The sequence below is a fragment of the Budorcas taxicolor genome, chromosome X (genome assembly GCF_023091745.1).
Source record: "Budorcas taxicolor isolate Tak-1 chromosome X, Takin1.1, whole genome shotgun sequence".
NCBI classification, from domain to species: domain Eukaryota; kingdom Metazoa; phylum Chordata; class Mammalia; order Artiodactyla; family Bovidae; genus Budorcas; species Budorcas taxicolor.
Window position 1 is genome coordinate 146,149,623 of NC_068935.1, and position 21,163 is coordinate 146,170,785.

Here is a 21,163-nt window from a genome sequence, read left to right on the forward strand (position 1 = left end):
ATGGCAACCCATTCTGGTATTCTTACCTGGAGAATCCCATGAACAGAGGAGCCTGGCGGGCTACAGTCCATGGGGGTTGCAAAGACTGGGACACAGTTGCGCATACTCATATTCACCTTCCCGTCCAGGGATCTCCATGGGGGAAGAGTGTTCAGTGCAGGTGATGTCTGCACGGGGGCAGCTGCGCCCACATGCACCGTCTCCTCTTGCCCTTCCCTACAACCCGGCCCTAAAGCCCCCCTCTGTTGCCTGTGGTTTCTTCTTTCCTAGCTCCTCCTCCCAGGACCTGTCGGGCGGTGCCTGGGAGCCAGCGAACCTGCAGCGCACCTCGGACCACTTCAGCTCACTGGGGAGCGTCGACAGCCTGGACCCATCCTCCCAGCCCGACCCGTCGGGGCGCCTCTCGGCGGCCAAGTCCAGCAGCAGCATCGACCGCCTGGGTGGCGCCAGCAAGCGGGACTCAGCTTACGGTTCATTCTCCACGCGCTCCAGCACCCCGGACCACACTCTGCCCAAGGCGGACGCGTCCTCGGCCGAGAATATCCTCTACAAAGTGGGCCTGTGGGAGTCCTCTGCTGCAGCGGACAGCCGGCCGGCTCTGACGGCCGGCGACACTCAGGGCGCCGAGGAGCCCCTGGGGTGCTTCCCGCCCCGGGTCCCCGAGGATGGCCCCGAGCCCAAGCTAGCTGCTTGCGGGCGGTCCAGCTCCGGGCCCGTCTGGTATGTTCCGGATAAGAGACGAGCCCCTCCGTCCCCTCCCCCACCGCCTCCCCCACTCCGCCGCGACAGCTTCGCTGCCACCAGGAGCCACGACCAGACCCAGGGCCCCATGTTCTCAGCAGACGCGACCCCAGTGCAGCCCTTGCTGGGCCTGAGCCGCGTGCAGCCCCACGGTGGCGACTGGAAGAGACCCAAACCCGCTGATCAGCCATTGAGGCCGGCGCGTGGGGGCGACGGCCAGAGAGCTGCAAGCTCGGGGTGCAAGCCAGGGGCGCATGTGGACTGTGGGTGGCCAGCCTGCGACAGCGGGGCCTGGGCTCTCCTGGGGGCCCCCAGCCGGCTGCAGGCTTCTCTCTCGAGCACCGACGTGCGGCGCCCGCAGCCCTTGCCTACATGCCAACACCCGCGGCACTCGAGCGATGAGGGCCCCTTCTTCCGTGAGGGCCCCAGGGCCGCCACGTGGTTAGGGGAGCCCCTCCCCACAGACTGCCTCGCGGACAACAGCCCTGCTCCCATTGTCGTCGGAGGGCCGCGCACTGCAGACCAGAGGGGTGACTGTGGCGCACAGAGCCGCTACTACTGCGTGATGTCCAGACCCGGTCCCCAGTGGGGCGCCCTGGCCCCTCAGCCCCGCTGCTACCCGTCCCGGCTGGAGGGTGCCCCGGGCGCATGGCAGAGAGGCAGGGTGGAGATGGTGGACAGGGTACCCGAGGACCCACCGGGGGCTGGCCTCCTGGACAAAGGCGGCAGGAAGAGGGTGGCGGGCAGCTTGGATGACGGGGGTGGCGAGATCTGCCCCCTGCAGACGCCCATGCTGCACTCGCTGAGCCAGGAAGGGGCGTGCCCGCCCGAGACCGGCCACGAGGACACGGCTCCAGTGCTGCCTGAGGCCCCGGCGGGCAAGCCCCTCCGGAGGAGCGACCGCTTCGCCACCACCCTGAGGAACGAGATCCAGCAGCGGCGAGCCAGGCTGCAGAAGAGCCGGAGCACGGCCACTTTGGCCAGCTCCGCGGAGGAGGAGGGGGAGGCGGAAGACGACGAGACTGAGGCGCGTGGTTCCCGGGCACAGCCAGTGGGTGCCCCAGAGACCACCTTACCTGGCGGCACCTATAAGGACCACCTGAAGGAGGCGCAGGCCCGCGTCCTGAGGGCCACGTCGTTCCGCCGCCGCGACCTGGAGCCCAGCCTGGCGGACCCGGAGCCGGCCCCCCGCATCTGGGAGGGGGCCCCAGGTGCTGGGCCGCCCTTGTGCGCTGCCGGCAGCGGCAGCTGCAGCGCGCGCATCGGGAGCCGGAGGCGCTTCACTGCCGAGCAGAAGCTGAAGTCCTACTCGGAGCCCGAGAAGATGAACGCGGTGGGGCTGACGGGGGACCAGCGACCCGCACCCCACGACGAGACGGTGCGCACCTTTGCCGACAGGTGGAAGTTTTTTGAGGAAACCAGCAAGCCCGTGGTCCCCCAGCCCGGGCTGAGGCCGGCGCCCTGTGGCTTCCCCAGGGAGAAGCCGGAGATGCTGTGGACAGCGGGCCCTGGAAAAGACGGAAAGGAGGGGAGACCCATCCGGCCAGAGCGGCTCGGCACCTTTGCAGAGTATCAAGCCTCCTGGAGGGAACAGAGGAAAGTCCCGGAAGCCAGGAGTGGCGGGAGGTACCACTCCGCTGACAACATCCTCGACGTGGGTGTGGACCAGGAGGAGAGGCCGCAGTACGTCCACGAAAGGTCCCGGTCATCACCTTCCACGGACCTCTACAAGCAGGTAAGCATCCTGCAGGGGACCAGATGCAACCCCGCCTGACCCCAAGGCACAGATGGGACACCGAGGGAATAGCATGGCCTGGTGTTGTGGTGACTTGTGTCCTGATGTCCAAACGTTTCTGTGCACCAGGCGCAGCCAGTATAGCAGCTCCTGCGAGTGGTACCTGGGGACCAGGTCCACACATTCATGACAGTTGCAGGTGTCCTGGTTTCCCCCACATCTCGAGTTCCCAGCCTCATCTCTAGCTGAAGCTGTCTTCCCTCTTGATTAGCTTGCCCTTGATTCAAAGGGAAGAAATTGGGGGAAACAACAGAAAATGGTTAAGTTGTCCTCTGAAATGAAAAGGGGTGCTTTATGTCTACCCTTAACACAACACATGTTAAACGCTTTTCAAATACTGATGTCACTTCATACTTTTACTGTTCTCATTTGGTTTTTATTTTATGGGGTCAGATATTTTTAAATATTGCTCTGGGGCAAGTGTAACTGAAAGTGCAATGCTTTAAACTATTGCACTTTCCTTAGGCGTGTTAATGGTGAAAGCTGACGTTTCGCTTTCTAAAAAAAAACCTCCGTGCTTGTATTCATACTTCATGGTTCATAGTTAGTCTCCCTCTCTCTGCCTTTTCCGCTCCTTCCATCTGCAAGGGTGTATTTCAAAGGAAAGATTTCCTGCGGCATCCGATGGAGGCTTTTGTAAACAATAGAACCAGCGATCGCTTTGTTACACATTTATGAACGTGTGTGTGCGTGTGTGAAGAGAGGTGCTGGTTTCTGTGTGGCCCCCGGTACAGAAAGGCCTGTGGACACCTAGGGCATGTGTGTCCCCCAAGATGGTGCCCTGTGCCACGTGACCTTCTAGAATTCCATGTTCTCGAGGTCAAGAGACCAGGCTGCCGGACTCCAGGTCCCAGGGCTTGAGCTTTGACTGCGGTGAGCCGTGTACCAGCAGTGTTTTGATTTGACTGGGTGAGGTTGGGGGCCACCACGTCACACAGCTTTCCAGCCCTCACGTTGGAGTCCTGCTTCCTGCCGGGGAGCCCAAAGGGACTGCGGTCTCCTTGAGTCATTTTGACGAGGGCTGGGCTGATGGTCCCCAGGCCGGCTGACCACAGGCCACGTCACCCAGTTCGTGGGTGCTGGCTCACAGGGCGTGCCCACAGTGAAGGGGATCGTGATCGCAGAGGTTCTCAGGGGGGAGGCCGCTTGATGACTGGGTGTCCTGTTGTGCCGCCCTTGGCAGGATGCCTCCGTGGAACCTCGATGGCAAGCAGGGGACCCGGAGGAGCACACGGAGCTTTCTTTGGTGGCACTGGCCGAGGACAGAGGCCCCACCCCAAGGTAGGAGAATCTTGCACTTGGGGTCACTGAGGAGGCGTCTTGGGGGGCAGGTGGACTGCTTTATGGGGGTGAGGGCTCGGATAATGTGGTTGGGTGTGTGGTTCGGCCAGACCTGAAGTGGCTGGTCACCAGCTGGGGTTGCCCGAGGCCCCTCAGCACTGCCGGCGGGGCCAGCAAAGCCAGGGCAGGACATTGTGAACACCCTCCTTAGGGCAGTTTTGTTGGTTCGTCACACAGCTGCTGTGTTTTGCACGCAGTCGAGTTCTTTCTGATGACAGAGAAACCCAGTGTGATGGGCTTGAATGGAATGCTTTATGTAGAACAGCAAAGTGAAGGGACCCTTTAACGACTAGGGCGCAACTGGGTTGCTGGCCGGGGAATCCAAGTTGCCTGGAAAGATTGTTAGTGAAAGGATGGGGTTAGGCCTTCTTTAATGAATTCATTTTGAGCTTTAAAAATAGAAATTGACTCGGTCAGCTCCCCCAGAGCAGGTCAGAGCATGAAAAAATGGGCTGGCCGCAGTGTTAACATGATTATATGCCCACATCCTAAAATGTGTCCAGAGTAGCAGTCTTCCTGCAGTGAGGGTGGAATTTAGGTGAAATACACACCACTGTGTGGACCCTCATCCCTGAGGATCGCAGGAGAGGGCATTGCAGGTACTGAAGGAGCGGGGCTTTAACCTTATTTGCAAAACAGCTGATGAAAGGGTCTTCCCTGTTGGCCTAGTGGGTAGGACACGGAGCTTGCAGTGTGGGGGACCTGGGCTCCCTCCCCGGCCAGAGAACTACGTCCCGTGTGCTGCAGTTGAAGACGTGGCACAGCCAAATAAATACATATTTTTTTTAAAAAAACCAAACACTGATGGAGAAATGGAAGCCGATTTGTGCACTGTAGGGTCGCTGAGTGCAGATCTTTCTGTGCCTTGAGGGTCTCTGGGGGTTGATGAGCTGCTCGGATTAAAACATCAACCTCAGAATTGAAGGTTGTGTTGCAGAAACGAATGTTGACTCTTGCCAGCCTTGTGTGCCAGGGTCTTATTTCATTTGGCTCTAGAACTGGCTGCTGGCAGCATCGCGCAAGGGTACGGTGGCTCGGAGGGGGCAGGCATGGTGGTCTGCGTGTGCTGCTGTGGGACGCGGCTGCCGTGAGGCATGCATCTGCAGAAGCGAGCTGCACGGTTGGGGCTTTGTGACCCTGTGTTCCAAGCGGATCACGTGCGGAGCGCCAGCTGTCATCTTGATCAGAGCGGCTCCTTGCCCCGCTGCAGTCCTGAGCGTGCCGCATTGTGGGGAGGCGGGGGGGCTGCTCTGGGCAACCCTGCACACATGGGAAGGCTTCCCTCCTGCCCAGCATTGGCCTCGGGCCTTTAAACTGCAGAGCTCTCGCTGGTGCACTGGTTGGACTTCAGCTCCTCTGCTGTTGAGTCGTAATAAACGGCTTCAGTGTGTGTGTATGTGTGTCTGTGTGTGTGTCTGTGTGTGTGTGTGTGTGTGTGTGTGTGTGTTCCTCTGCTGTTGAGTCGTAATAAACGGCTTCACTGTGTGTGTGTGTCTGTGTGTGTGTGACTGTGTGGGTGTGGGGGTGTGTGTGTTCCTCTGTTGTTCAGAGTCGTAATAAACGGCTTCACTCTGTGTGTGTGTGTGTGTGTGTGTGTGACTGTGTGTGTGTGTTCCTCTGCTGTTGAGTCGTAATAAACGGCTTTACTGTGTGTGTGTGTGTGTGTGTGTGTGTGTGTGTGTGTGTGAGCTCCTCTGCTGTTCAGAGTCATAATAAATGGCTTCACTGTACATACTGTGTGTGTGTGTGTGTTACAATGGCACGGTCAGCAGCGAAGGGGTGAAGAGGACAGGGGTGGATGGGGGGAGATGGCGGTGGCAGGGAAAGAGGGAATCATGTGCTGTGTGCATCACAGTCTTGGCTTCTGGCTGGCTGTGTGGGTAACCACTCCGAGGGAGTGACTTCCAGAAGCTTTCCTGCTGTTGCGCGACCAACCTAGCAATTTTCAGAATCATCCTTTGGGTTGTTAAAGAGCGGCGAGACTCGAGTGAAATTCTAGAACGGGAATGTCGAGAAGGTGTGGTCAGCTTTTGGAGACTGTTTTATTTTCTGAAGTAACTGGCCAAGGAGAGTGCCCTCGAAACATTTAAATTTGAAAATAAAATACATGAAAATGCAGGTAAGGGACTGTCCTTTGAGATCTATAATGCAAAGATTTAAAGATGCCCAGTGTTTTGCATAAATTAATGTAAAACAGTCTGTATAAGGGCTTCCCTGGTGGCTCAGAGGGTAAAGAATCTGCCTGCAATGCGGAGACCCAGGTTCAGTCCCTGGGTCGGGAAGATCCCCTTGCAAAGGACGCGGCTACCCGCTCCAGTATTCTTGCCTGGGCAGTCCCATGGACAGAGGAGCCTGGCGGGCTATATCGTTGCAGAGAGTCAGACCGGACTGAGCAACTAATGCCCTCTAATTGCTGATCTGTTAACCAGAACATGATAATGAAAACTGGTTTTTGTTGTATTTATTAGGGTACCAGAAGAGTATCAAGATAATTATTCATGTAAATCAAATTGAGAACTTAAAAAAAACTTTATCTTATATTGGAGTATAGCCAATTGGGCTTCCCTGGTGGCTCAGATGGTAAAGTGCCTGCCTACAATGCAGGGGACCCGGATTCAATCCCTGGGTTGGGAAGATCCCCTGGAGAAAGAAATGGCAACCCACTCCAGTATTCTTGCCTGGAAAATCCCATGGATGGAGGAGCCTGGTGGGCTACAGTCCGGGGGGGTCGCAAAGAGTCAGACACAACTGAGAGACTTCATTTTCACTATAGCCAATTAACAATGTGATAGTTTCAGGTGAACAGCGGAGAGACTCAGCCCTACATATACATGCATCCATTCTCCCTCCCCCTGTTATGCCCAAGTCGCGAAATCTCCCAGTGACCACCAGGGAGCCGATATTCGATGCAAAAGCAAGAGAGTTTTTATTATCAAGCTCGAGCTGGGGCTCCCACCGTTACCGACACAGCGGCTAAGGAGAGGAGCCCCGAGTTTTGGGTTACATTGCTTATATAGGGAGTGTTCATGGAAAAAAAAGAATTTCTAGGTAGGGGGACGTCTGATTGGTCACTTTCTTTTGAAGGGTTGTGTGTTGGTTTTTGGTTGGTCCCTATTACCTAGGTAGACCACGAGTTCCTGAGTGTTAAGTCAGGAGATTCTGGTCTGGGGTCTGATTGGCTCGTGGGTGGTGGGGTGAGGTCAGGGGATTTCCAAAGGCTCTTGGATTTCCAAAGGCTCTTTTCGCGGAACCTTACAAAATGGAGTTTTTCTGTTAACAAAATGGAGTAGCTTAGATTCTTTACCCCCAACTCTCCAAATTGAGAACATTTTTCTGAGGTTCAAAATTCTGGTTCTGGATCAAGTAGGACAGATGTTCCACCCCGACAGGGACTCCCAGAGTAGGAGGGAAGGAAAGACATCCATGCTTACAACTGGGGTGATGACGCATAATTGTCAATTTTTTAAATGTTACGTGGTCGGACAGGACTGAGCAACTAACACCCTCTAATTGCTGATCTGTTAACCAGAACATGAGTGGAGGTGGGACTCAAGCTCCTTTTGGATCATGGCAAAAAATGATTCTCTGTTGGCAGAACCCCGCTGCTGAACTTGCGTTGACGATTTTAGTTGACCTGGCAGTACATGAAGCAGCAGGCTCTCCTTGCTTTTTGGAGTGAAGACATCAGCATGTCAAATTTGGTGCCACGAACTTGTTGGCCGCTAAAGAAAGAAAGAAAGTGAAGTCGCTCATTTGTGTCCAACTCTTTGCGACCCAGGCTCCTCCATCCAGGGGATTCTCCAGGCCAGAATACTGGAGTGGGTAGCCTGTCCCTACTCCAGGGTATCTTCCCAACCCGGGTCTCCCGCATTGCAGGCGAATTCTTTACCAGCTGAGCCACCAGGGAAGCCCAAGAATACTGGAGTGGATAGCCTATCCCTTGTCCAGTGGATTGTGCCCACCCAGGAATTGAACCGGGGTCTCCTGCATTGCAGGTGGATTCTTTACCAGCTGAGCCGCCAGGAAAGCCCAGTTTTGGACTAGACTGGACATTAGCAGCACCCTTCAGGTGTCTGTATCTCCTATGGGACCATGGGACCATCTAGTTGCAGAGAGACAAGCTCACTGCTCCCACTGATTGTACATTAGGGTGAGTGGTACAGATATTTCCTTATTTATCACATGGGATAAGTAAAGAAAGTGCACCATACATGCCATCTGCTTGAATCATCCAGAAACCATCCCCAGACCCCAACCCCCCACCCCACCTCTTGGTAGGTGGGAACATTGTAGAGGACTCTGTTCTGGGAGTTTCTGCAGAGTATTCCTGTGGGGTGGAGCCCGGCGCTGTGGCCTGTTAGGTTCCCGCCCCTAGCCGCCTCCTGGCTACCTCCGCCCCCGCTAGGAGGAGTTGCTGCCAGCTAACCAGCTCTGACCTGCAGGCTTGTGTTTTGTTGGGACACATGGGAGAAGAAGGGGGGGTCGCGGTGGAGACTTAAGAATGGATCCTTAAGCCCAGTAACAGCCAGAAGGTGGAATGTGTTTTACATTGGTGGAGCGTGATTTACGCTCTTTAGGGAAAAGCATGTTTTCATAGTAAATCCATCAACGCACTTAAACCCAGCTGAGGGTCACCTCCCTGTCCAGCTTCCCCTGAGAGGTGGCTTGGTGTCAGAGCCCGATGCCAAGTCTGACTTCTTTTTTTATTAGTTAATTTTTATTGGAGCATAGTTGCTTTACAGTGTTGTATTAGTTTCTGCTGTTCAGCAAAATGAATCAGCTGTGTGTACAGATGCCGATAGATATATATGCTGTCTTTGAAAAAGTTCTTCCCATTTAGATCCCCAGAGAGCAGGGAGTTCCCTATGCTATAGAATAGGTTCTTCCTAGTTATATATTTTATACACAGTATCAATAGTGTATGGGCTTCCCTGGTGGCTCAGCGGGTAAAGAATCCACCTGTAATGTGGGAGACCTGGGTTCAATCCCTGGGTTGGGAAGATCCCCTGGAGAAGGGAAAGGCTACCCACTCCAGTGTTCTGGCCTGGAGAACTCCATGGACTGTCCATGGAGTCGCAAAGAGTCAGACACAACTGAGCAACTTTCACTTTTCCCTCAATAGTGTATGGGTTTCCCTGGTGGCTCAGATGGTAAAGAATCTGCCTGCAACTTGGGAGACACGAGTTCAATCCCTGGGTCAGGAAGATCCCCCGGAGAAGGGAATGGCAACCCACTCCAGTATGCTTGCCTGGAGAATCCCATGGACAGAGGGGCCTGGCGGGCTACAGTCCTTGGGGTTGTGATCAGATGCAACTGAACAGCTAACGCTTTCACTATTTTTTCCCCCACTTTCTTCATCAGTGGTGTGTGTGTGTCAATCTCCCAGTTCCCCCCAGCCACCCTTTGCCCCTTGGTGTTTATACGTTCGTTCCACGCACAGGACTGACCTTGTGTGCACTCACGGCTGCTCACGAGAAGGTTTCATAATCGGAGAGTGTTCCACTCTCATGTGCTGCTCGCTTTTCTGGCCTGAATTCAGTGAGCCAAGGTGGCAGTTGAAGTTTTCCCTTCTGAACCGCCATGCCGGGTAATTAGGAAGTCAGGCTGGGGTGATCACAAGATGAAGGCCAAGCTTCCGGTGGTGCAGCATCTCCTGTGCAGGGAGCCTTGCTGACCGACCTCCGTGCTCCCAGAGATGAGGAGCAGCGGCCGTGGGAAGGTCCTGGGCTCAGCGTCTGGTGCTGTTTTTAACGTCTTCATTTGTCACTACATTCTCTCCTCATGTTTATAGCCATGCGACTTCCAGAAATGCAGAGCCAGGCTGAGGGATGGGCAGGTTTGCTTACTGCCTGGTTTTGTCTTGTGACTCCCTGTTATTCAGAAGGGAGCATTGTAAGGGCAGTGGTCGGAGGGCTCCAGGGCTTAGTTCATCATGCGTCACCACCCTCCAATTCGAGAATGTTCTCATGACCCTGAAGGGATTAGTTCATCCATCACCACCATCCACTTGTAGAAGATTCTCATCACTGCCAAGGGATTAGTTCATCCATCACCACCATCCACTTCCAGAACATTCTTACCACCCCAAAAGGCCTACTTCATCTGTCACCACCATCCACTTCTAGAACATTCTCACCACGCCAAAGGGATTAGTTCATCCATCACCACCATCTACTTCTAGAACATTCTCATCACCCCAAAGGGATTATTAGTTCATCCATCACCACCATCCACTTCCAGAACATTCTTACCACCCCCAAAGGCCTACTTCATCTGTCACCACCATCCACTTCTAGAACATTCTCACCACCCCAAAGGGATTAGTTCATCCATCACCACCATCCACTTCCAAAACATTCTTACCACCCCCAAAGGCCTACTTCATCTGTCACCACCATCCACTTCTAGAACATTCTTACCACCCCCAAAGGCCTGCTTCATCTGTCACCACCATCCACTTCTAGAACATTCTCACCACCCCGACAGGATTAGTTCATCCATCACCACCATCTACGTCTAGAACATTCTCATCAGTCAGTAGGAATTAGTTCATCCATCACCACCATCCACTTCCAGAACATTCTCATCACCCCAAAGGGAAAGCTTGTATCCATTGAGAAATCTTAGAATTATTACCAGGATGTTCTGGACATTGTGCACGGTCAGGCCTTGTGTGTGTTTGGGTCACATTGTTGGAGGTGATGAGCTGGACATCCCCAGCAGGGACAAAAGGTTGAGTCCAGGCTCACGCAAAAACCCAGCTGTCTCCACACACAAGGGGTGAGCCCTCACGGTGCCCTGCCAGCAGAGCTGTAGCTCCTGTCTTGCAGAGGGGAGCAGTGAGTCCTTATGTGGCACGTGGGAAGCCACGGTAACTGCACCTACAAGACGTGGGGTGTCTGGGGCCACGAGAGGAGCAGTTCATTCCCAGCAAAGGTGTTATATAAACGCTGGCTGAATGCTTCTGCTCTCATGTCACTTGCATATCTGTTTTATGCTTTATGGCTTCTCTGGTGGCTCAGATAGTATAGATTCTGCCTGCAGTGCAGGAGACCGAGGTTTGATCCCTGGGTTGGGAAGATCCTCTGCAGAAGGGAATGGCTACCCACTCCAGTATCCTTGCCTGGACAGTCCCATGGACAGAGGATCCTGGCGGTCAGCAGTGCGTGGGGTCACAGAGAGTCAGACACAACTGAATAGTTTAACACTTTGTGTTTTACGTCTAAGAGCTGTAAAAACAAGGGAACTAGACGTATTTAAGAATATCATAAAAAGCCTCTCCTTGCATGATTCTGTGTGTAGATGCTGCCCAGAACAGGCAGATCCGTGGAGACGCAGGGGAGGTGGGTGAGGGTTGGGAGGATGGCCGTCTGTCCCAGTGGTATGGAGCTCCTGTGTGGGTGACGGAAATAGTGTTGAATGAGATAGTGGTGATGCTGCCCAACTTTGTGAATTTACTAAAAGCTGCTAAACCAGACACTGCCAGAGGGTGAATTTTTGGGTATATCTCAGTTTTTCAAATCACTTCAATGCTGGAAATCCACAAAAAAAGTTTTTTTTTTTTTTATAATTAATATAGAATGATGCTTTGTGGGAACAGATTTGTGGTTACAGAGGGGGTCGGTATGGGGAAGGAAAGGATTAGGAGTTTGGGGTTAGAAGATGCAAACTAGTTTATGCAGGATGGATAAACAAGGTCCTGTTGTAGAGCAGGTAAAGAAAGCTGAGCACCGAAGAATTGATGCTTTTGAACTGTGGTGTTGGAGAAGACTCTTTGAGAGAGTCCCTTGGGCTGCAAGGGGATCCAACCAGTCCATCCTAAAGGAGATCAGTCCTGAATGTTCATTGGAAGGACTGAGGCTGATGCTGAAGCTCCAATCCTTTGGCCACCTGATGTGAAGAACTGACTCACTGGAAAAGATTCTGATGTTGGGAAAGATTGAAGCCAGGTGGAGAAGGGGATGACAGAGGATGAGATGGTTGGATGACATCACTGACTTGATGAACATGAGTGTGAGCAAGCTCTGGGAGTTGGTGATGGACAGGGAGGCCTGGCGTGCTGCAGTCCATGGGGTCACAAAGAGTCAGACACGACTGAGCAACTGAACTGAACTGACTGTAGAGCACAGGGAGCTATATTCAATATCCTGTGGTAAACCATCATGGCAAAGAATATGAAAGAATGTATTTATGTGTATAGCTGAATCATTTTGCTGTACAGCAGAAATTAACACAGCATAGTAAATCAGCTGCCCTTGAATACAGTTTTAAAAGAAAGACTGCAATAAAAATGCTACTTTTCACTCATTAAATTGTCACACGTCTAACCCAGCTGAGACCATGTGTTCTGTGTAGATCAATAGAATTTCTACATATTGATCGTGAGCATGTAAATTAATTACACCCACTTTGGTATAAAATTTCTGTTGGGAGGTTGGAAACAAAATAAAGAAACAAGGTCGTGTGTGACTCCAGTCGAGTCTTGGCTCTAGCTCACAGGTCAACAAGCTTTGCAAAGGATCAGACCGGTAAACACTTTGGCCCTCAGGGAACTCAGTGTTCCCACCATGCGGACAGCTCTGCCATTGTGACCTGGGAGCAGGTCTGGACGGTCCCTGAAGGGCTGGGTGTGGCTATGCTCCCATAAAGCCCAGACAGAGAGGACTTGCCAGCCCTGGGACTTGGCCAGGAGGCTAAAGGATGGGGGTCAGTGAGGATGCTTCCTGGACGGGAGGTGGGGCCTGTGTGGTCCTCTGTCCAGATGTTTCTGGTGGTGGTCTCTGCAATGTTGATAGCCACGCCTCTCATCATTTTCATCTCACTGGTCTCTGGCTTGGTTAACGTGGCTGTGGCCCGTTCACAGCAAGGATGTGTAATAAGCAAAAGATGCTGAGAGTGGAATCTCCTTTCTGAGATTCACAGATCATAAGGTTCACGTGGAGTGACTTGGGTACAAGTTGAGGCTAGGATAAGAGGAACAGTTCCTTTGGGATGTATGCGTGCCAGGGTGCTTACCGTGTTCTGTTCTCTTCTTACTTGTGGACTTTTTCAAGGGCACAAATGTCTTATCAGGTAAAAGCAGATGTGTGTTCCACTTATTATGGGTATTTACAACGTTGAGTCTTAATGGTGTTCGCCACGCGTAAGCTCTGAGCATCTTATATGCTTGATAAGTTGGCCTCATTGTAGGAAACGTGGATGTAGGAAAACCCAATGATAAACCTTAACGTGATAAAAATACTTTCTCTTTAGAAATCATTCATTGAGGCTGTCTCTTAAAAATGGATTTCCTAGTGCAGAAGCAGCTGCCAGATTCTGGTTGCTAATATGAAAGTGAAAGTGATAGTCGCTCAGTCTCTTTGCGACCCCGTGGACTGCAGCATGCCAGGCTTCTGTGTCTGTCACCATCTCCTGGAGCTTGCTCAAACTCATGTCCATTAAGTCGGTGATGCCATCCAACCGTCTCATCCTCTGTCACCCCCTTCTCCTTCTGCCCTCAGTCTTTGCCAGCATCAGGGTATTTTCAGATGAGTCAGTTCTTTGCATCAGGTGGCCAACGTATTGGAGCTTCAGCTTCAGCATCAGTCCTTCCAATTAATACTCAGGGTTGATTTCCTTAAGGATTGACTGGTTTGATCTTGCTCTCCAAGGGACTCTCAAGAATCTTCTCCAACACAACAGTTCCAAAGCATCAATTCTGCAGTGCTCAGCCTTCTTTATGGTCCATCCGAAGGTGACTACTGGAAAAATCGTAGCTTTGACTAGACGGATCCTTGTCGGCAAAGTGATGTTTCTGCTTTTCCATTAAAAGATCCAGGGCTCCTTGGAGAAACGGGCAAGTCTAGGGTTGGGGCTGGCGGAATACAAAACGAAGTTGCAGTGTGTTGTCCCCCAAAAGTAAGGAAGTACTCAAACAAACAGACACACACACACACAGAGAAAACCCTATAACAATGAGGATTTGCCAAAGGGACACAGAAGCCGGCTTGGAGTTTCCTGTGACCAAAACTGCTGTGAAATCAAGTGGTATAGAAAGGAGTGTATAAAATATCCCTGGGCTTCCCTGACGGTCCCGTGGTTAAGAAGCTGCCTTGCTGTGCTGGGCACACAGGTTTGATCCCTGGCTCGGGAACTAAGATCTCACATGCCACAGAGCAACCAAGCCTGTGCATCACAGCTACTGAGCTCTCAAGCCCAGGAGCCCTGGAGCCTGTGCTTGACAATAAGAGAAGCCAGTAACAGTGAGAATTCCACGCATCGTAACTGGAGAGTAACCCACGATTGCTGCAACCAGAGAAAGCCCATGCGGCAATGAAGACCCTGCACAGCCAAAAATAAACCAAGTTTTGAAATAAACATTAAAAATAATAAAACCTGAGTCCACACCGATAGACATAAGTGATCAAGTACATTAGAAGTGGAGGAAAGAGATCTGTACAGAAAAGTTCTGAATCTCTGCAGGTCTTCTGCCCTTGAGGGGTGGGATAGGTGTGTTGGGGGGAGTACAGCCCTTCTGTCTTATACTTCGGGCTGCATTTGGTGAGCTCCTTCCACAGGGGCCGGGGTGAAATGGTGGGGTGAGGCTGTGTGAACACAGAGAAGCTGGTGTAGCTAACCCCGCCAGCTCATCCGTAGAGATCATTGTATTGACAGCATGGTCCTTGTATTTGAGGATAAGAAGGGCATTTCACCTCTGTGTTCTCCAACTCCCCCCGCCCCTCAAATCCACAACTCCTGGGTCGGTTATCACGACAGAAACATCAGACAGATCCCAGCTGAGACATTCTGCGAATACCTGCACAGTCCCTCTGGAAACTCTGGAGGGCCTGGAAAACAAGGATGGTCTCAGAGGCCGTCACTTGGATGGGAGGAGCCTGTGACTGGTAAATGAAATGGGGTGTCCTGGAACGCAGAGAGAATAGTAGGTGAGAATGAAGAAAGTCTGAATACGGTGTGGACTCCAGTTAATGTACCAAGACGGGAGTTAGGGTAAGGAGAAGGGGATGACAGAGGATGAGTTGGTTGGATGGCATCACTGACTCAGTGGATTCAGTTTGAGTAAACTCCGGGAGATAGCAGGACAGGGAAGCCTGGCGTGCTGCAGGCCCAGGGCTCTCAAAGAGTCGGATACGACTTAGCAACTTAGTCAACCGTACTAATGGCAATTATGGCAATTGTACTAATTATGGCGTACAGTAATGGCAAATGTACTAATGTGTTGACAGCAGGGGAAACAGGTGTAGGGAACGTTCTCCTCTTGTAAATTTTCTGTAAATCTAAAAGCATTCTGAAAGGAAGTGTTGGAGTAGCTTTCCTCACGGCATTTCAAGTTAGCTTGTAAATGTCAGGTGCAAACCTCATTTATTTGGCTGCACCAGCTCTTAACCGTGGCATATGTCATCTTTAGTGGGGGGCATGCAAACTGTTAGGGACGGCATGTGGGATCTTAGTTCCCTGACCCAGGATTGAGCCTGGGTCCCTTTCTTGGGAGCATGGAGTCTTAGCCCCTGGACCACCCAGAGAAGCCACCAGGAAAGCCACCAGGCTCTTCGTGGATGCCTGTTAATATGGACGGCCTTGGGTTCTGCTCTGAGATATGCGGCTGGCCTTGGGTGGATGGCGCCCTCGGGTAGTGATGGGTCCTGGGCTTGGTAAAATAATACATGGAGATGAAAACCAGTGTGCAGGGGCCTCCCTGGAGGCTCAGTGGTAAAGAACCCACCTGTCAATGCAGGAGACACAGGTTCAATCCCTAGCCAGGCAGATCTCACGTGACGCTAAGCCACAACTATTGAGCCCAGGAGCTGCAAGTGCTGAAATTCATGTGCCATGGAACCCATGCTCTGCAACAAGAGAAGTCACCACAATGAGAAGGCCACACCCCACAACTAGAGAGTAGCCCCCGATCACTGCAGCTAGAGGAAGTCTGCAGCAGTGAAGACACAGCACCACCGAAAATAAATAAGTAAAATTACTTAAAAAAACAAACAAGTGTGAAGAATGTGGGCTTTGGGGGCAGAAAACAGGTTCAAATCCACTCTCTTCTTTTCTGTGTGGTTGCATAAAGCCAGCTAAGCTTGCTAATAACGTCCCAATAACTAGTCTTCCCTGGAACATGGTTTCCCTGGTGATTCAAGTCCGTAAAGATCCGCCTCCCAATGCAGGAGGCCCAGGTTCGATCCCTGGGTCAGGAAGATTCCCCTGGAGGAGAAAATGGCAACCCACTCCAGTGTTCTTGCCTGGAAAATCCCATGGACAGAGGAGCCTTGTGGACTATAGTCCAAGGGGTCACAAGAGTCAGACATGACTTAGCGACTAAACAGCAGCGTGAAAACCCCAGAGTTCCCAGACATTAACTTTTATATTCAGCATCTGCATAGACTTACGTAACATACTTGGTTGCCTTGTCACCATCAGAATTCTTTTATGCCCACCTGTCTTAGTTTGCTTCCTGATATTTGTGGCTTGCCTCAGCAATTCCCAATTTACTGTGACATCAGGACATTATTTCAGTGGGTTAATTCTATTTTATTAAAATTTAATGGGGGTGAATAGCATACTTAATACATTATTTGGGTTCCCTTGTGGCTCAGCTGGTAAAGAATCTGCCTGCAATGCAGGAGACACTGGTTCGATCCCTGGGTTGGGAGGATCCCCTGGAGAAGGGAAAGGCTACCCACTCCAGTATTCTGGCCTGGAGAATCCCATGGACTTTATAGTCCATGGGGTTGCAAAGAGTCGGACACGACTGAGTGACTTTCACTCACTAGTATGCTGGCCTGGAGATAAACATAGCAACGACCTTCCTTGCAGATTTATGTAAGTTTAATGTGTGTAACAGTAATGGAGCAGCACAGTGCCTAAGATCAAGCAGGTGCAAAAAGAAAGTCACTTTTAGGTAAAATAGCCACGTGTGTGTTAGTCTCTCAGTTGTGTCTGACTTGTTTGTTACAACTGTATGGACTGCAGCCCACCAGGCTCCTCTGTCCGTGGAATTTCCCCAGTCAAGAGTACTGGAGTGGGTTTCCATTCCCTTCTCTGGGGGGGGGGGGGGGAGGAATCTTCCAACCCAGGGATTGAACTCGGATCCCCTGCACTGCAGGCGATTCTTTACTGTCTGAGCCGCCATGGGAGCCAAAAGTAGCCACAGTTCAGGGGATATTGCAAAGTGGCGTGGGTTGTTTGTTTCAATGAGCATGAGTGGAAAGTTAATTGGGGTGTATTTTGAAGAGGTTCAAGCCGGTGGTGAACCTTGGACCTGAAGGGTTAGGGTTAGGGTTAGTGCTGGGCTGGAGAGAGTCAAGGCAGTCTGTGTGGGAAGGGGCTGTTAGGGACCCTGGTGGGTGGCACTTCCTGAGTGTTTGTGGGGGTGGTGAGCACCCAAGGTCTCAGGCTGCCTGGGGCGGGTGGTGCAGGGACTTTAAATACAGATCCGTTGTGAAGGGACGGGTTGGGTCAGGGTCAGACCCTTTGGTGGTCTGCACACAATGCCTTCTAGGCAGTAAAACTTCTGGAGACACTCTGTTAGTTGTTCTGATCGCATTCCTACCGAGTGTGTAATAAACCCCCAAAACACAGATACACACGAAATGGGCTATTCAATGTTGGCTTTGTTTTATTTTTTTGTTTTTTGTTTTTTTCAACTTCATTGTTCCGTCTGACCTTAAGGTTGTGAGATTGAACGGGCACAAATTGGAGGATATAATGCGGCGCAATCAAGTGGACTGAGCTTTTTTTTTTTTCCTATCACTTTGAAGTGATAAAAAGAGGGAGACAGGCTCCGGGAGGGCCAGGCTTTGGGGTTTGGCCTTGGGATTTGCCAGCGGAGTCACCGAGGAGCCTGGAGGCCCCCGGGGTTGCAGTCGGAGGGAGCCTGCGTGGACTTGTCCATTGCTAGGCGGCAGCAGACGCAGTCAGGCCGCCAGGCGCGCTCGCGGCGGGCAGGGCACGGGTAAGCTAGCCGGGTACCTCCGCCACCCCCATCTCCGGGTGTCTGCAGGGCAAGGCTGCTTTCCGGGCTTGCAAGCTGCTCGTGCCCCTTTTGTTCTCCTGCTTTGAAGAGCAAGTTGCCAGCTCCAGGGGTCGGGGCCGGAGGAGGGGGGTGGGTTGGGAGTGGGGGTGGATCTGGGGGAGACCGGCAGACGCGCTCCCTGTGTATTGTTCTGCCGAATGGTTAAATAGTGCAGATAGGGGGTGCAGAGTCCGCTGGAGCTCAGTCTGCGTGCAGGCACGCGGGTGTGCAGGCACGCGAGCCTGTAGTGTGTGTGTGCGTGCCGGTAGACACGTGCGCTCTTGGGACTGTGATGCCGACGGCGAGCCGGGGTGACTGGGAGCCCTTGGCATGGGGGGCGGGGCGAGCACCTCAGTGGGATCTGCAGACCTGCTTCCCTTGCCCAAGGGTCCCCAGGGGTCCCCCAGGAGGCTGGCGGGAGGGCGCCAGCCCTGCATGAAGACGCGTGCTTGCTGTGCCCTTTTTTCTTTTTCCATAACAGTAAGAAATAAGCATTTTCAGAACAGTAGGCTTTGAATATGGATGGAGAAAGGAAATGGTGAGTCAGCCACAGCAGAATGGGGGGGAAAAAAAGGCAGGGAAATCAGATGTGCATGTTGAGTCATGAAAAAAAATGCTTGGTGGGTGAATTCGCTCCTAGCCTGCTGATTGCAGTGAAAAAAAAATATATATATATAAATAGAGAAAAGTGCTTGAGGTTGGTTGTGAGCATTTTGCAATGATTGGATCTGTGCTCTTTTTCGATTGTGCCCATCGAGAGACATGCAGTCTTTACGGGGTTTTGCTGCATATATGCTGTGGGATTGTGTGTTTTGTTTTGTTTTGTTTTGTTTTTTGCCTTTTTTTATTGTGATAAATGAAAGGTGTTACTAATTTTGGCCATATTTCTAAGTGATTGAAACGGTTTTGCTTTGCTCAAGCACACTTTGGTGTGTGTGGCAGGAAGATGCCTTTTTCACAGAGAAACTGCCGCACTCTGGGTCTGCAGGAACTGACTTCCCTGGGTGGGAGTTTTCTTGAAAGTGGATCATGCCTGAAGTGGTGGTCATGCCTAGGTGAACCGTTGAGGGGAAAAGGGGTTTGGAGGAAGGTTTTCAGAAAGCTATCTGGCAGCGTTCATAACAACCTGCTGCCGTATACATTGTTTGAAGACCTACACAATGAATGAAAGAAAGACGTGTTACCCTGTCATAAAATAAATAAAAGATTGGGTCGAGTTGTGATGAATGGTATCGACATAGTTTCTTTTCCCTTGGAAACCAGAATCTTGGAGGGTGTATATTAGAAATATATATATTTTATCATTACATTGCAGAAGCAAATTTTCCAGATGGTAGAAACTTGGATGTCTCTGTGCTTCTTTCTGTCAAGCATAGTGGAGAGACATTTCATCCTTTCCGTCTTTCTCATGTACACATACACACACACGCACACGAACCCAACAAACATATACCACTTATGGGAAAATATTTGCAGAAATATTGTCATTTGTGAATGCATGAACAAAACACAGAAAAGCCATTTATTAAAGGAGTATTAGCATATATGCCGTACCATGGGTAAAACAGCTACCGGATGACACAAGGAGCTCTGCTCGGTGTTCTGTGCTGACCTCCAGGGGTGGGATGGGGGAAGTAAGGGAGGTTGAAGAGGGAGGGGATATATGTATACACATGGCTGATTCACATTGTTGTCCAGCATAAGCTAATACAATGTTGTAAAGCAATTATCCTCCAATTTAATATTTTAAAAAATATTAGAAATGACCATCCATATGGGTGTTGACCATACAAGTTGGATAAGGCTTGTCCTGCCCAGCTGGGGTGACACGTGACCCTGTCACGTATGCTGATGGGTGGCTGTTTGGCATAAACTGTTCTTCCAGCCACGTTGGGGTTTTGCAGGTTGGGGAAGCTATACTCCGTGTGGCCCTCAGCATGCATTTGCTTCACTCCTCACTGCCTTGAATTCTCCTCGTCTTGTAGGGATGAAAATTTAGCAAGGTGTAGGTGGGGAAGCACTAGAAACAAAGAGCTGGCGTTTTGTGTCCGCCAGGGTGAGCCTGCCTCTGCCTGGTCCGTGGCCAGTCTTGTTTTCTGACTTTCCTTCCAGTAGGTTCAACAGACAAGTCATTTCTGGGAGGGCCTGTAGACGTCCCTGGGTGTCTGAAGAGAGCCTGAAGTTAGATAGTTTTTTAAAGACTGAGAATCCTCAGGATTTCGTTCCTTAGAGGTTCCCAAAGGCTTCTCACCTATATATCTTGGACCTCACAATGTGGAGTACATGTTCACTTTGTAGGAAGCAAATGGGGGCTCAAGAGAGTGGATTCACACAGCTTCTGTGTGTCTGTGTGTGTTTAACTTTTTATTTTGTACTGGAGTATAGCTGATTAACAATGCTGTGATAGTTTCAGGTGGACAGCAAAGGGACTCAGCCATCCATATACCTGTATCCATTCTCCCCCCCCAAACCTCGCTCCCGTCCAGTCTGCCACGTGAGCCCGAGCAGAGTTCCCTGTGCTGTCCAGCTGGTCCTTGTTGGTCATTCACTGCAAATATGCAGCGTGGATTCACACAGGCTGGACGTTTGTCTGGGTGGGGTTACCTGCTGGCTCCTGGCACGCCTGGTGATGACAGGTCTTGCAGACCAGCATTGCCTGTGCGTCGACCTGTTTCTGATGCCAGACCTGCTTCTCTCACTTGCTGTCACGTCTCAGGGCCAGCGCACCAGCAGTGCAGTGTGGAGGAATTGTCACGTGGGTTGCCGGGGCGGCGAGACAGATACGGACACCTCTTAGGCAGTCTGCGAGACTGTGGACACAGGTTCCAAGCCCCTGTGGATGTGACCTTCTGTTTCTTCATCCGTGAAGTAGGGAGTTGGGGTTAAATGATTTCTAAGGACCCGTTCAGCCGTGATCATTTTCGATTCTCAGGGAGAGAAGCCAGGAGCTTAAATTCCCCTTAGGTAACACATCCAGATTCGTGGGTTGTCTTGTTGCGGTCATTTGCTACCGATATTCATGTGAGTGAAGACTTATATCTCACACACACATACACACTTGTGTGTGTTATCTTTGAGATCCGATTATAGATAAAATGGGCTCTTGTCAGCAGACCGGGCTTTTCTTTCTGCAAGAGGTGCATGAGGCATTGCAAGTGTGCTTGCCAGATACACCTACTTAGGTGTTCTGGGATCAAGTTAGCTGCTAGCAGATGAAGTTCTCTTGGGTGCAGCTTTACATGCCCAGTGTTATTTAAGGACTGTTAACAAAGTCC

At 51.5% G+C, this 21,163-nt stretch overlaps 1 protein-coding gene across 1 annotated transcript in view; it reads left to right on the forward strand.

Moving 5' to 3' along the window:
- SHROOM2 (shroom family member 2) overlaps nucleotides 1-21,163 on the forward strand; it is a 146,417-nt gene that overhangs the window by 94,002 nt on the left and 31,252 nt on the right. Inside the window, exons 4-5 of the mRNA XM_052663660.1 lie at nucleotides 271-2,476; nucleotides 3,720-3,817. Of these exons, the coding sequence (XP_052519620.1) occupies nucleotides 271-2,476; nucleotides 3,720-3,817 (2,304 nt within the window). The remainder of the gene's footprint in view (nucleotides 1-270; nucleotides 2,477-3,719; nucleotides 3,818-21,163) is intronic.